General features: G+C 41.2%; 1 protein-coding gene across 1 annotated transcript in view; it reads left to right on the forward strand.

The window, feature by feature from the left end:
- Positions 1-947: 947 nt before the first annotated feature.
- M1ap (meiosis 1 associated protein) overlaps positions 948-14,726 on the forward strand; it is an 84,609-nt gene continuing 70,830 nt past the window's right edge. The window contains exons 1-2 of the mRNA XM_034512541.2: positions 948-1,074; positions 8,426-8,723. Of these exons, the coding sequence (XP_034368432.1) occupies positions 8,484-8,723 (240 nt within the window). The 5' untranslated portion in view covers positions 948-1,074; positions 8,426-8,483. The remainder of the gene's footprint in view (positions 1,075-8,425; positions 8,724-14,726) is intronic.

Genomic DNA, 14,726 nt, shown 5'->3' on the forward strand with positions numbered 1-14,726 from the left:
AGCATCCAGGGCCCCCTTCTGGCTTCCTCAGGCACTGCACACACAGTATGCAGATAAAAACACTCACAACACGTAAAATAACACTGAATAAAATTTTTTAAAGGCAAAAACAAAAGAAATAAAGCAATGAGACCATCTTTTTTTTAACCTCAAAGAAACTTCTCATAGACAGACTCTAAATCTGTCCCACTTAACTCATTAAAATCCTTTTACTTCAGCCTCCGTCTAGAATATCTGTTTAATAGTATTTTCCTTAATTATTTCATAAAAGATGAAGAAAAGTAAAAATAATTCTAATATTCTTACAATCCAAGTTGAGACATACATTACATTAACAAATACATTAGCAATGCATTAACAAATGCCATTGGATCAGGCCTGGGGTCATGCACCTGTAAGACCAAAGAACAACAGAGCCAGTGTCCCAAAAAGGCAATTTTCTTTTACGAGGGGACAGGGGATGTGATAGCCATTGTTTGTGTACTTCCATACCCAAATCATAGCGTACTGCATGGTACAGTGTGCTCACCACCAGGGCTTACTGAGTAAGAGTTGGCCAACTGAGTAAAGTTGTGGACACGAAAGGTTAAAGGCGAGAACACAGTCGAGTGTTGCGTCTGTGTTCGACAGCGTGGAGGGGACAACGAAGGAAAGTTTCTCTTCACTACAACCGCTCATGGACCATAGAGGACTGCTCAGGACACCTTAGAACTTGAGCGACTACTCCAGGAATGAAGCTGAGTGATCCCCGAGGTCGGGAGTGCGGGTGAGGGGCGTGTGCAGTGAGATGGCCTCCAATTCAGGAGCCATAGGTGGCACCATCTAGAGGTATCTGAACTGGAGGAGCCTGAGCGGAAGTCCCAGAGGGAAAAAGCCTCAGTGGGAGGAGCCTCGGGGAGGGGCGGGCCTACAGGGGGCGGTCCCTATAAGAGAGGAAGTCAGTGGGCAGGGCTCCTGGGGTGAAAGTCAGAGGAGGCGGTAGCTGGCGGGAGAAGCCTCTCGGAGGAAGGCTGCGGAGGAGAAGGTTCTAGTAGAGGCTGAGCCTGCGGAAGGCATGTCAGTGCTGAGCTCGGGGTGAGTGACGGGAACTTCTGAGATGCGAGGAGTGGGTGGGCTGAGGGTGCTACCTGAAGAGAAAGGTGGAACTCCCTTTTGCGGGTACCTGAGGAAAGATTCGCCTGAGAGAGCTGCCAGAAAGGGGGTGGGGGGAGGGGAGGAGGGAAGGGGGGAGGGTGGCTTGACGACGGGTTGCCCCCAGAAAGAGACTCCTGAAGGAACATGAGGTGAACGTCTGAGGGGGACCCCAATTGGGTGTCTGAAGGCGTACCTGCTAACTGAATAAAATAGTTGACTAAGTGAGCGACCAAGGTTCTAGGCTGGAGCTTTTGAGCGCCAGAGCTATGCTTTTGTTTGGTGGAGAGGGGATAACCAGGCGGGAAAGCCTGAGGGAGTAGCCCAGGGGAAGGCATCTGAGGTGGACTCTTGAGGGAGCGGAGCCTGAGGTAAGATAACTGAAATATAATGCCCGAGGTGCCTGAGAGGGGACCCCTGAAGTGACCGTATCTGAAGGGCAGTGCCTGAGGGAGTTCTCTTGAGGTATCTCCTTCTGCTTTGCCAGAGATGGCATGCTCTCCAGGAGCAGACAGCCTGACTGGCAGGTAGTAATGCTCGATCTTCAGGCCTCTGGGCAAAGGAAAAAAACTGAAGGGCTTAGGAGTCAAGATGGCGCCTCAGAAGTTGGTTTGAGAACACACTTAGGTCAGTTCTCTGGACAGGTTCGAGGGGGCAACCTGAGAATTGCATCACCTTCCCTAGGTCGGTGAAGGCCACTAGGGCTTGCTTGCTTGAGGAGTGGCAAGACTAGCCAGGCCCAACCCAAGGCCTAAGACCCTCTCTGGACAGAGCTTCCTGACTGACTGACAGAAGAAGAATTAATTCATTCTCATTCATTCATTCATTCATGAATGCTGTCTGTCCCCCCTCCCCCCTTCTCTCTTTCTGTCTCTGACTCTCTAGCTCTGTCTCTCGGTCTCTGTGCCTCTCTTCTGTCTGTCTCTCCATCTCTGGTCTAGAACTAAGGGTGATATCTCTGTTGGGGTTCAGGAATCACCACACAAACCATACAAACACTGATCTCAGTTAAGCAGAATAGTTTATTGTACAGGTATCCTAACACTGGTCAGACTCAGGACATAGCTCAGAACTATCTGAAGTATGACAACGGACATCTTTGTCTGTTAGCTTATAAAGGAAAAAAAAACACAAAAACTATAATGAGTTTATATGCAGGTGCAGGAAGTACTGCTCGGTGGTTAGCTCTGACTCAAGGTATTTTAGACATAACAACTCATATCGACCTTTAACTTGATGGCTCCTAAGTGAGGCTTTGTGTAATTTCTTAAGATTAACAAACTTTAACATAACATAACAGGGTATGTCGTCAGCACGATTCTGTTCTGAGTCAAGTTATTATTTTTCTGTGTCAATGGCTGGCAGACGTATTACAGCAACAGTATGAAATAGCTAGCAGGCATGGAACAAAATGGCTACAGTTAGGCTGGTGGGATCAGACCATAACAATATCTGCCTCTGTCTTTCCAGAGCCAGGGTTATAGGTGTGAGTCACTGAGCATGTTTTAACTTCTTCAGTAAGAAGGAAACAATAAGCTATGAAGGTCAAAGAAACTTTGCTTTTGTGTCCTCTCTCCCGAGGAAACTTTGACGTTTTTTTAAGACTCTTTAAAAAAAAATCTATTAATTTATCCTTTTTTTTTTTTTTTTTTAATGGAGGATAGTATCCATGAAGGCAAAAGTTCTTAAAACCCACAGAAAGTATGGTTTGGTTTGGTTTGGTTTGGTTTGGTTTGGTTTGGTTTGGTTTGTGGTACTAGGGTGGAAACTAGGGCCTTGCACATTCTAGGCCAGTGTTCTCCCCACAGGGCAACACCCTCCCAACAACACACAGAGAGAGAGAGAGAGAGAGAGAGAGAGAGAGAGAGAGAGAGAGAGACAGAGACAGAGACAGAGACAGAGAGACAGAGAGACAGAGACAGAGAGAGAGAGAGAAATTTTAATGGAACACAACTCAAGGGAGAACAATTGGATCATTTACTGAACAGTAAAGTGTCCTAAGAGGTATAAACGCACAGAACAGGTATAAAAGGGCCCAAATCTATTGTGAGAGAATCTTGGAGAAAGTATTTGAAAAGCACAGCTAGAACTTGAATGTGTTCATGATGAAAGAGGCCAGGGAGTGGGCAGCCCACTGCAAGCTGGGAGCCTGGCTGAGGGATGGAGATCTGGGAAAACACAAAGACAAAAACTTGAGGCCAGGATGAATAGTTTTGGATTTGATTAAAAGCATAGTTGAAGCCCATTGACAGATTTTAGTACTAAAGAAACTTGGTTTGGGATGGTTCAAGTTCAGCTCCAGGTTTAACCACATTATAGAGGAAAAAACATTCAGTGTTCTTAATAAAAGGAGAGTTTATGGGGTCCTGGTTACTTGTGAGTCCAAACACTTCAGATGTACTATTTGATGATGTTTGGGGAAAGTTATCTCTTGCTTTATCTGAAGCATAGCTTTCCAATTATAGATTACTGTGAGATCTAAAAATGACTGTGCAGCCAGTGGTTCATGGTACAAGAGGATTTTATTAAACTTTGGGGAAAGAGATGCTTCTACTGTCAGGGCATTTTCTAATCTCAGTGCATTTCAGTGCAAGGATTATCTTAAAATTTAATCTCAGAATTTACTGCACAGAGAGGGTATTTTATTCAGAATAAACTATACAAACTGGTTAGCATTGCTGCTGACACCCATTCTCTTTCACATCATCATTTCATTCCATTTTTTTCTCCATTTTTTTTGAAATTTATAATCAGAAGGAACTTAATTGCTCATTTGTTTAGATTCTTGTACATTATGGGTCCTAAACATTTCTGAGGGGAAAAATTGGTTTTATCTTTGTCTTTCTTATTGTTTGTTGTGTTTATATGTATGATGTGTGTGTGTGGGTGCATGTTCATGTGTGTGCAAACACAGAGCTTGGGTTCATGAAGGTCAGAGAGAAACCTAAGATGTTGGTTCTTGCTTTCCATCATGTGTTGAGACAGGGGTTTTTTGTTTGTGTATTTATTGTTCATATTACATATGCCAAGCAAGCCAGCTCAAAGGCTTCTGGAAATTTTTCTATCTCTGCTTCCTATGTTAAGGTAGAGCTGGGCTAGTAGGTGAGGTGTGCAATGTCTGGCTTTAGGTGCATTCCAGGGATTCGAATTCAAATTGTCAGGCTTGGTCAGCAAGCATTTTATCCACAGAGTCATCTCCCTGGCCCTATTTCATCTTGAATTTTGTGTTTATTTGTAATACTTTCCTGCAAATATCTTGTAATATTTTACTTGCAGTGAAATGAATCATAATTCATTTCCTAACAGATGAGAGATGTGTGAGAAGATACACAAAAATTTTAATAGAATTAATTTCCCACTGACCTAAAAAAATAATTGTACAACTTGAAATACAAAGGTATCCTAATCATCAGGAAAACACTCAAAGCTCTCTTCCTGCTGGGCAGTGGTGACCTTTAGTCTCGGCACTTGGGAGGCAGAGGCAGGCAGATTTCTGAGTTCAAGGCCAGCCTGGTCTGCAGAGTGAGTTCCAGGACAGCCAGAGCTACACTGAGAAACCCTGTCTTGAAAACAAACAAACAAACAAACAAACAAAAAACAAAAGCTCTCTTCCTATGTACATTTAGGAGAATGTAAAGGTAATATTTCACATACTATACTTTAAAATGCCAGTAACATTGAGAAAGTGTTTTGTTTGTATTTAAAGGGAAATAGGTTTTGGGCATTGGATGTGATGACATATTCCTCTGATTGCAGCACTTCGAAGGTATCAGAAAGATGAGGGTTCAAGGCCAACCTGAGCTATATAATAGAACCTGTCTCAAAAATAACACACAAAATTGTTTTTTAAGCAAAACCTTCTCAGTGGTTTGAACAATACCTGTGCTTGCTTTCTTCCCACAATATAACTTACGATATACCACATTTTTTCTGTGCCTCAGAAAATGGTTGTGATTCTAAGTTTGTATCTATTAGAAAATTTTCCCAAGAGTTCCTTTAATGATTCCTTTTTTTTAGTGGCATTTTCTCGGAAATATCTGCATCCTTTCTATCCTAACCAACATCCTGAAAAATGCCACATGGTCTAGTCACAAAGAGGAAAGGAAGTAACACACTTACTTCCTTTGCCATCTGTACTCTGCGATGACCATTCACTGAGAGACTTTAAAAGGAGTTATATAATTGTTCACTGATCACCACAGTACACATCTGTTATTTTCATAATGATCTGTGGACTAAAGAACTAGTTTCTTTGTGCAATTACTTGATTAGTTTTCTGAAACAATCTGAAATTTGAATTGTTCTGATAGACTAGTATTAATTACCAACCCTGTTGTAGCTAAAATTAGTATGTAGTGGAACTGTGCAAAATGTAGACTTCCTGTATCTAAAATGATGTTTTCAACCTGTGCATGGGTTTCAACCTGAACATTTCAACAGTGCTCATCACTGTAATCCCAACATCCGGAAGACTGAGGTGAAAGAAACAATGTGAATTTAAGGCCAACCTGGACTACATAATGAGTTCCAGGCTAGCCTGGACTACACAGTGAGACCTTGTCTCAGATAAAAAGGAAGGAAGATAGATAGATAGATAGATAGATAGATAGATAGATAGATAGATAGATAGGCAGGCAGATAGATAGAATAACAGGATATTTTTATATATAAAGGAACTTGGGCTTATAGGAGTTGTAAGTAAGAATAAGCCTTCTGGGTGCTTTTTTTCTGTATCAATATATGTTACCCTCAAACAAAACATTTAGAATATATATTTATATTTATAATTTATGTATTGTTGTTGTCTTCAGAAATACCAAAAGAAGGCGCCAGATCCCATTACAGATGGTTATGAGCCACCATATGGTTGCTAGGAATTTCAGGATCTCTGGAAGAGCAGTCAGTGCTCTTAACCGCTGAGCCATCTCTCCACCCCAAACATTCTATTTAGAAATTGGCCTTGTACACTAGTTTTTTGTTCATTTTTATTTATTTTGTTTGTTTTTGAAACAGAGTATTGCTCTGTAGCTTTGGCTGGCCTTGATCATGCGATAATCCTCCTGCTTCATGCTACTAAGCCATGCACTAATTTAAAAAGTAGAGTTAAAAGAGCAAATGCTAGCTAGTATTGCTTTTTTGGTAAATATATTAGGCATTGATTTGGATTTTCAGGTCCAAGAGTGCATTTAAGCAAGAGTTAGGGAAGTGGTTCAGTGGGTAAAGATATATGTGTAAACCACCATGCCTAGATAACATGTTTGTGAGACAAACCCAACTTGTGGTCATATGTTCTTTTTATTTTATGCGTATGAGTTTTATGCTAGAATGTATGTCTATGCACCCACTTGAAGGTCTGACACTTTAAGAGGCCAAAAGAACATGTCAGAGCTCCTGGGACTGGCGTTATACACAGCTGTGAGCTAACATATGGGTGCTGGGTCCTTTTGGATAAGCCCAAAGTGCTCTTACTTGCTGAGCCATCCTTCCAGCCTATGTGTTCTTTTTACGTGTTCCTAGTTTTAATGTTCTTGTCTTGTTTGGGACTTTTTACATCTAAGTTTATGAGTAAAAATAGTTCTACTTTCCTCCTTTTTTATTAACAAAATTTGTTTTTTGATTACACACACACACACACACACACACACACACTGCGTTCTGGTTACTCTCCACACTATCACCTTCTCTCATTTCCTCCCACCCCTGCCGACCCCCCTTTTTCTTTACAAATCTTTTCTCCATGTTTACCAGTTTTTTGTTTTTTATTGTCCCACTGAGTTCAACTAGGGTCATCTGTGTGATCTGGAGCTTAGCAGTTCATGTATAACGGATACTATCTATGCCTCCCATCCTCCCAGACTCTATTAGCTGCAAATCGACTATAATAAGTGGTAGGGTGCTCTCCCTTTCATAGCTGACTATCAGGAGGGCTATTAGGCACAGCTGCTCTGCTTTCATGATTGTTCTGGCCATGTTGCAATTTTCAGGCCTTCTCCATATCTTCTATCTCTTATATCTTCCTGCCTCCTCTTCCAGAGTGTCCCCTGAGACTTAGAGGGATCGTGTAGATGTTTTGTTTAGGGCTGAGCCCTTAACCATCCATCCTTTGTTCTTTGTATCTTGTGCAAGGTTTTCATATTCACTTCTGTTCACTGCCAGGACTGGCTTCTTTATTTAAAGCTGAGAGTAGCCTTTGTCTGTGGGTGTAAACATAGATATTAGGAGGTGGTTTAATAGTGTGTCAATTTATCTAAGCAGCAATGTTAGGTTCCCCAACTAGGGCCCATGAACTGTACAGTGTTTGGGACCAGGTTTACAGGTTTACAGGTTCCCTCTTATAGAGCCAGCCTGAAATCCAATTGGGAAGGTGGTTGGTTACTCCTGCCACCTTAACAGTCATGCCATTATTGCACAAATGGGCCTATCTTGCCAGGCAGGTTAGCATCATAGTTCCTAGGGTTCACAGCTGGGTAAAACTATTGATGCCTCCAACCCCCAGTAGCCTTCATAGCAACATCCAGCACTGTGGGAGGTAGCCATCAGGGAGGAAACTTCTCAGTTCCAATGTGATTTCTCTATAACTTTTATTCTAGGTGTGTGGTACCTTCAGCAATAGGCTCTTATCAACTACTTGTAATGGGGAACCAAGAAAAAGTATCAAGAACCTTTATTATTTTGGGAGCCTCCCTGACCAGCAACTCCTGTGGAGTTATCCCATACTTGACACTGTGGGAAGCCTTATAATACGGTACGAAAGACAATCATAGAAAGAAGTTACAGTATAGGACAATAAGTAGTAACAAAACTTAAGAGGGCAAATAACCTTACCCAAAGCTTGATTTGAGGCACAGTGATGTTCATGTGTAATTCCTGCCCTTGGGAGGTGGAAGCAGAAGGATCAGGAGTTCAAGATCATACTCAGCTACATAATGAACTCTAGGCCAGCCTAGGTAACATGAGACTTTGTAAAAGACAAACAAAACTAAGTTTGACTATTGTGTATATTGTGTAACTGCTTTATTCTTTATTAGTTCCACAAGCATCTCTAAGTATTCTCATACTTACATTAAAATCAAACATATAGATTTCTTGGTGCTATTACAGTAATAGGTGTCGGCTCCCTCTTATAGAGCGAGCCTGAAATCCTTGCCAAATTTGATATGGTACCCAAATTGAATCCTTTTTTTTTTTTTTTTTTTTTTTTTTTTGGTATTTTTATCCCCTCAATGTATATTCTTTGCTTCAAGTACCTAATCCAGTTTTATGAAAGCCAGTCATTTCTTTTTCCTTTCTTTAGGTTTATAAAACATTGATTATTTCAGTGGTGGCCACAGTTCCACACTGCTTTTGCTGCCATGCATCGAAGGAGAACTACTAGTAGAGGGACCTCCCCTGCCATGAAAATCAGTCATCAACCTCTGAGGCTTCTCATTGTGCACATTACTCTACCTTCCTGGGCTGACATCTGCCCCAACCTCTGTGAGGCCTTGCAGAACTTTTTCTCACTAGCCTGCAGTCTGATGGGCCCCAACCGAATGTCTCTGTTCAGCTTATACACAGTACAGAACCAACATGAGTGTGTCCTCCCATTTGTGGTAAGTCTATCTCTACTCTGGGTATCCTGAAAGCAAATGAGATTTCCACAGCAGAACTCACAGTTGGTGTTACTTACAGTAAAATCACATTGGTTCCTCGTATCTGATTAGCCCACATGAACCAGAAGTCATCCAGTTTATATGGGGCCTAGTGCTGCAAGAGGGAAGCTTCTGAGTTGTTAATTTGGGGGTGGAAATAGGCTGCAACCTCTGTGAGACCCTTCTCCTTGAGAAGAGAAACCTTACCATTTGCAGTTCTTTGAAATGTAAACAGCTAGATCCTTTTCCCCCTCTTTGAAGTGTGAACACTTGAAGAAGTTTCTAAAGCTCTTCAGAGGTCTGGTTATCCAGTCACTCTCTTTCTCCCAAACATATCCTGAGGTAAAACTCAAGGCCTTAATTTCTTGGCTGAGAAATTCCTAACTGCAAAAACCAGGAGACTATTTTCCCTTTGTTCCACTCCTGTGAAACTTGAGCTCCCTGCAGGTAAAACACCACTTAAGGTTTTAGAAGGAGTGACTGAGACCATTATCTTTACACAGCTCCTCACAGTAATCTCCTCTCCTCCTCAAAGAAAATTCAAGTCTTCTCTCTCCTGTATAGTTCAAAATCACAGGGATGGGAAAGACTTCCAGTGATTCCACACATCTCCTTCTTTGAGTCAACCTTATTGTTAAATCAGTGGACATATTTATATCTTTAAGATAACCAAATGAAGGAATTTCACAGACATGTTGCTGAGTATGTCTGTAAAACCTAACTAGAATCCACTTTTTTTTTTTTTTAAAGATTTATTTATTTTATATATGAGTACACTGTACTTCAGATACACCAGAAGAGGGCATCGGATCCCATTACAGATGGCTGTGAGCCACCATGTGGTTGCTGGGAATTGAACTCAGGACCTCTGGAAGAGCAGTCAATGCTCTTAACCGCTGAGCTATCTCTCCAGCACCCAAATCCACTTGTTTTTAAAGTTAATGTTTCATTCTCCTCATTGAAAGTGAAAATATAATACCTCTTTTGTTATTATAAAGTATGAAAATAATACACATTTGTTCAAGTTTACTTTCTATTACTGTGATAAACACTGTTGTGGTTTGAATATGCTTGGCCCAGGGAGTGACACTATTAGGATGTTTGGCCTTATTAGAGGAAGTGTCACTGTGGGGTGGGCTTTGAGACCCTCCTCCTAGCTGCCTGAGGATGCTGAGTCTTCTCCTATCTGTCTTTGATTCAAGAGCTGAACTCTCAGCTCCGCCAGCACCATGCCTCTAGCACCATGCCTGCCTGGACACTGTCATGCTTCAGCTTATAATAGATAATTAATGTTGTCCATTATAAGAGCTGCCTTGGTCATGGTGTCTCTTCACAGCAATGGAAACCCTAACTAAGACATACCCCATGACAAAAATCAATGTGGGGCCAGGCAGTGGTGGCACACACCTTTAACTCAGCACTCAAGAGGCAGAGACAGATGGATCTTTGGGTTCAAGGCCAGCCTGGTCTACAGAGTGAGTTCCAGGACAGCCAGGGCTACACAGAGAAACCATGTCTTGAAAAAAATAAAGCAAAACAAAACAAAAAACAATTTAGGGATGTTGATGCAAAAACCACAGCTTTCATTTTAAAGGGAATAAGAGGTGGCTTATTCTGGAGCCATTTCCAGTGACTATAGCCAGGAAACACAGATTTAGATTATCCCAAATTCCATGTTCCAATGTGGAAGCAGTTTCATGAAGTCTTGTAGTTTTATAAAGCAAAGAAAGTCATAAATCAAGGCAAGTTTAAAATACATTGTTGGGTGTATCAGAGACACAGGTACAACGAGATGGGAGAGACATTACTATAGGCCCAAGATACCATCTGATGACATTCTCAGTCTCTGAGTTGGTGAAAGCTAGTGGTCTGCTAAGTTAATATATTCTAAAGGTTTTAATATATTAGTCACAGATATTAATTTCAACATAGAGGTGGGCAAGGAATGGTTCCAGTGTGCTAGAACTAGCTAACAATAATGTAATTATCCTTTGGACCTGCAACATTCCAGTCTCTCCACCATACTGAAATTATACTCAGTCGATCAGTCTCTTGAGACACAGCTTCTCTCCAGGAGCTCTCATTCACAGAGAGGAAAGGGTGTATTGGACTTACATATTCAGATCACAGTCCATCATGAAGGGAAGACTAAGTTATGCAATTGAGTTTTCTGGAGATGGCCCACCATTTGGCATGGCCTGTGATGGATGGAACTCTGAGATGAAAGGCCACTATCAGCATGCTTCTGGCTGCTGGCATGCCTTTCCTGTCACTATTACATAACCTAATGATTCCTGGACATTGGCCCACCCTATTGGGCAGATTTCCTGTAGAATCAGTATGAAGATGAGTTTCATATAATAATGCTGTGTAGACAAATTGATGATTTTATAATTCCTGATAATGATTTTATAAAATTCATAAATTTATATAAGTAATGTCAACCCCTATATAGAATAAAGCTGCAAATAGAGCTCTGTAAACCTTTGTGTGTCATGAGCTAATTGCAATAAGATAAGAAAGCAGGCTTGAAACAAATTTGTGATCAAGAAAAAAACATTCATTGTGGGTCAAGTCCAAGGATGAAGCCACAGGTGTGCACTATGATAAAGCAAGGCCATGTGAAACTGTTCTTTTAATTTATAATGATCTTATAGAATGAAGTACTGCTTTGAACTTACTGTGGAGATCCTTCTGTAACTCCCCTTTTGTGCAACATTTTATCTATGAGGTAATTTTATAAAGAACTTTTGTCTAAGAAGGCATAAAAATGCGAGAGAGAAAAAATAAGTGTGGCATTTGGGGCTCATTCCCATCCACTAAGTATATATATATATATATATACATATACATATACATATACATATACATATACATATACATATACATATACATATACATATACATATATACATATATATACACATATATATGTATAAGTTTGTTTGTCTGTCTGTATGTACATACATATGTGTGTAGGTATATGTGTATGTATGTAAGTATGCATGAACATTTGTAGAATTGTTAAGGCAGGTGGTCTGGCCTTGCCAAAGTGTGTGTGTGTGTCTCTGTGTGTGTCTATGTGTGTGCTTGAATTCTCACTTTCTTCCTCTTCTTTTCTCTCTGGGTCACAAAGAGTCAATACACTCCAAGCCTCTAGCCTGGCCTACCGGGTCCCTTGAGCCAGAGAGAAACTAAGCCTTTTTTCTAATTCCCCTGCTGAGTCAAATTACCAGGAGCCAGAGGTTTTGGCCTCAGAATAACAAAGAGTTAAAGTCAGAAGAACTGCTAAAAGTAAGTAGCTTTTAGCCACAATATAGCTAAGAGTTAAAGTCAGAAGAACTGATGAAAGTAAGTAGCTTTTGGCCACAGAATAGCAGAGAATTAAAGACAGAAGAATTGCCAACAATAAAGCACTATCACTGACTTCATACTCCTTTGCTGCCTTCCTCAGGAAATTGTGATGCTGGGAAGGTCCCCAGCAGGAAACAAAGTCAAGGCTGTGGAGGAGTGCTGCTTTCTGGTTTGTTCTTCATAGCTTGCTCAAAGTGCCTTCTTACACAACCCAAGACCAGCTGCCTAGGAATGACACCATCCATAGTGGTTTGGGCCCTTCCATCTCAACTGTAATCAAGAAAATGCCCTACAGACTTGCCTACAGGCCAATCTGATGGAGGCACTTTCTCAACTGAGGTTCTCTCTTCCCAGATGATCCTAGCTTGGTCACATTGACCAAAAAAACAAAAAAAAAAAAAACAAAAGAAAACCAATAACAGGTACAATTGACCTCTTGCCAGTTTTATGTTTTATACTTATTGGGTTACATTACAGTTAAAATATAATATACCAGACTGGAAAGATGGCTCAGTGGTTAAGAGCACTAATTGCTCTTCCAGAGGTCCTGAGTTCAATTCCCAGCAACCACATGGTGGCTCACAACCATCTATAATGGGATCTGGTGCCCTCCTCTGTCTGGTGTGTCTGGATGTCTGAAGACAGCTACAGTGTACTCATATAAAATACCTAGATTACATTGCCTGTGAGCTTATAGAATATAGGTTTTGTGTCTCAAACAGGGAAATTTTTTATATAAACACTCCAAGTACTTAGTCTTGTAATTGTGTCTAAGAACATTGTTATTTCAGCTGGGTTAAGCATAGGAACTCATTAAAATTTTGTAAGGGATAAAACTGATTCTTCCTACTGAGTTGTGTAGAATTTGGTTCCCTTAGATCATTGGCTTTTTCTGTCAGATTATACTAAAATGTGATCGCTTAGCATAATAAACATTTACTGTTTTATGTTTATTGTGAGTTAAAAATCCATAAGCATCTCAAGTAGGTGGCTCAGGCATGAGGGTCCTCACGAGGCTGTATTAAAGATGGAAGCCACAATTGTCGTCATCTGAGGGCTTGATAGAGCTAGAGGAGCTAATTCTAAAGTTCTAACGTAGGATATTCAGATGCTAATAGAAAGAAGTTCATATCTTCTCACGACCTGGATCTCTCAAAGCATTATTCTCATGTTCTCATTCTAACCTTTCTACAAGCAACTGATGAGAGTCAGAGACAGAAAATGTTTTATGTCCTTGTCACAAAAGTCCATTTATTCCACACTCCATTTATGAGAAGCAAGTCATTGTTCTCTCCAGGCAAAGCAACAAGGACTGGATGAACCCTCTAGTCTAAAGTAACCAGAACAAAACAAGAGGCTGTGGAGATAGTTCCTTAGTTAAAGAGCTAGCCTTCTCAAGCATGAGACCGAAGGTCAAGGACTTGAGTTTGATCATGAGCATCTAAGTGTAAAGTCAGACTTCTCGGCTCAAGAGTGGGAACCTGAGGCCGATCCTAATCCTCATGTAAGAAGCTGGATGTGGTGTGTGCTTGTGCTGAGGGGACAGAAACAGGAGGATTCTGATGCTCTAGCACAGCCAAATCAGTGTGCCCGAGGTCCCAGTGAGACTCTGTCTCGAAAGGAAGAGGAGAGGGGAGGGGAGGGGAGGCTGTAAATGACTACTGTAATGACTATTCTTGGCTGTCAACTTGACATACCTGGGAAGGAGGAATTGCCTCCATCAGATTGGCCTATGGGCATGCAAATGGGAGCACATTCTTGATTGTTAACTGATGTAGAAGAGCCTAGGCGCCTGAGGGCCATGTTATGCCTGAGTAGGTGGGCTGTACAAGCCAATAGGTAGCTGAGCAATCCACTAAGCAGCATTCCTCTAAGGTCTTTGCTTCAGTTCCTGACTCCAAGTTCTTGTCTTGAAATAAACCTTTCCTCCCCCAAGTTGCTTTTGGTCATGGTGTTTATCACAGCATCATAAACAAACTAGCATAGCTTCTGAGGAATGACACTTGAGGATGGCCTCTGACATAAGCACACAGACACACAAACTTCTCAAGACACTGTACACATCAGGTAGTACAATGAGGAGAAGCAAATGAGAGGAACCTAGAGTTGTCACTGTCTACTGCCTTAAGTTTCCAAGCCTTAGTACAGAAGAGGAAAATGTAGGATCTAGGACTTCAGAGAGACCAAGGTAGCTAAAGGAGAAAGAACTATATATGGGAAAGGAAAGAAAAAAACTCCCATTTTTCTTTTAAAGGAAGCTTTTTAAAAGAGCTATATAAGTCAGTCAAGTTGCAAGCAAGAAACAGATGGTATGCCCAAGCTGAAATTTTTTTAGAGATACAGATAGAAGATATTTGCAGAAGTGAAGGCAGAGTTTAAGCAGAGTCAACAAAAGATACTGCTACAGCCAGGCCACCCAAGACTAAAGAGAGCCACCTGATGGGATCTGTGACCGTTGTTAAGAAAGTGTAGTGACTCTTGTTAAAGCACCATAAAAGATTTTCTTTAGAACCACTGCAGTAGGTGCAGTGGGGAAAAGCCTGGCCTCAGCTAAGTACTGTATGGGTGAGACTCCCGAGTCTAAGTCCCCAGCTGGTGCCTCCCATTGGA

The sequence above is a fragment of the Arvicanthis niloticus genome, chromosome 9 (genome assembly GCF_011762505.2).
Source record: "Arvicanthis niloticus isolate mArvNil1 chromosome 9, mArvNil1.pat.X, whole genome shotgun sequence".
NCBI lineage: Eukaryota > Metazoa > Chordata > Mammalia > Rodentia > Muridae > Arvicanthis > Arvicanthis niloticus.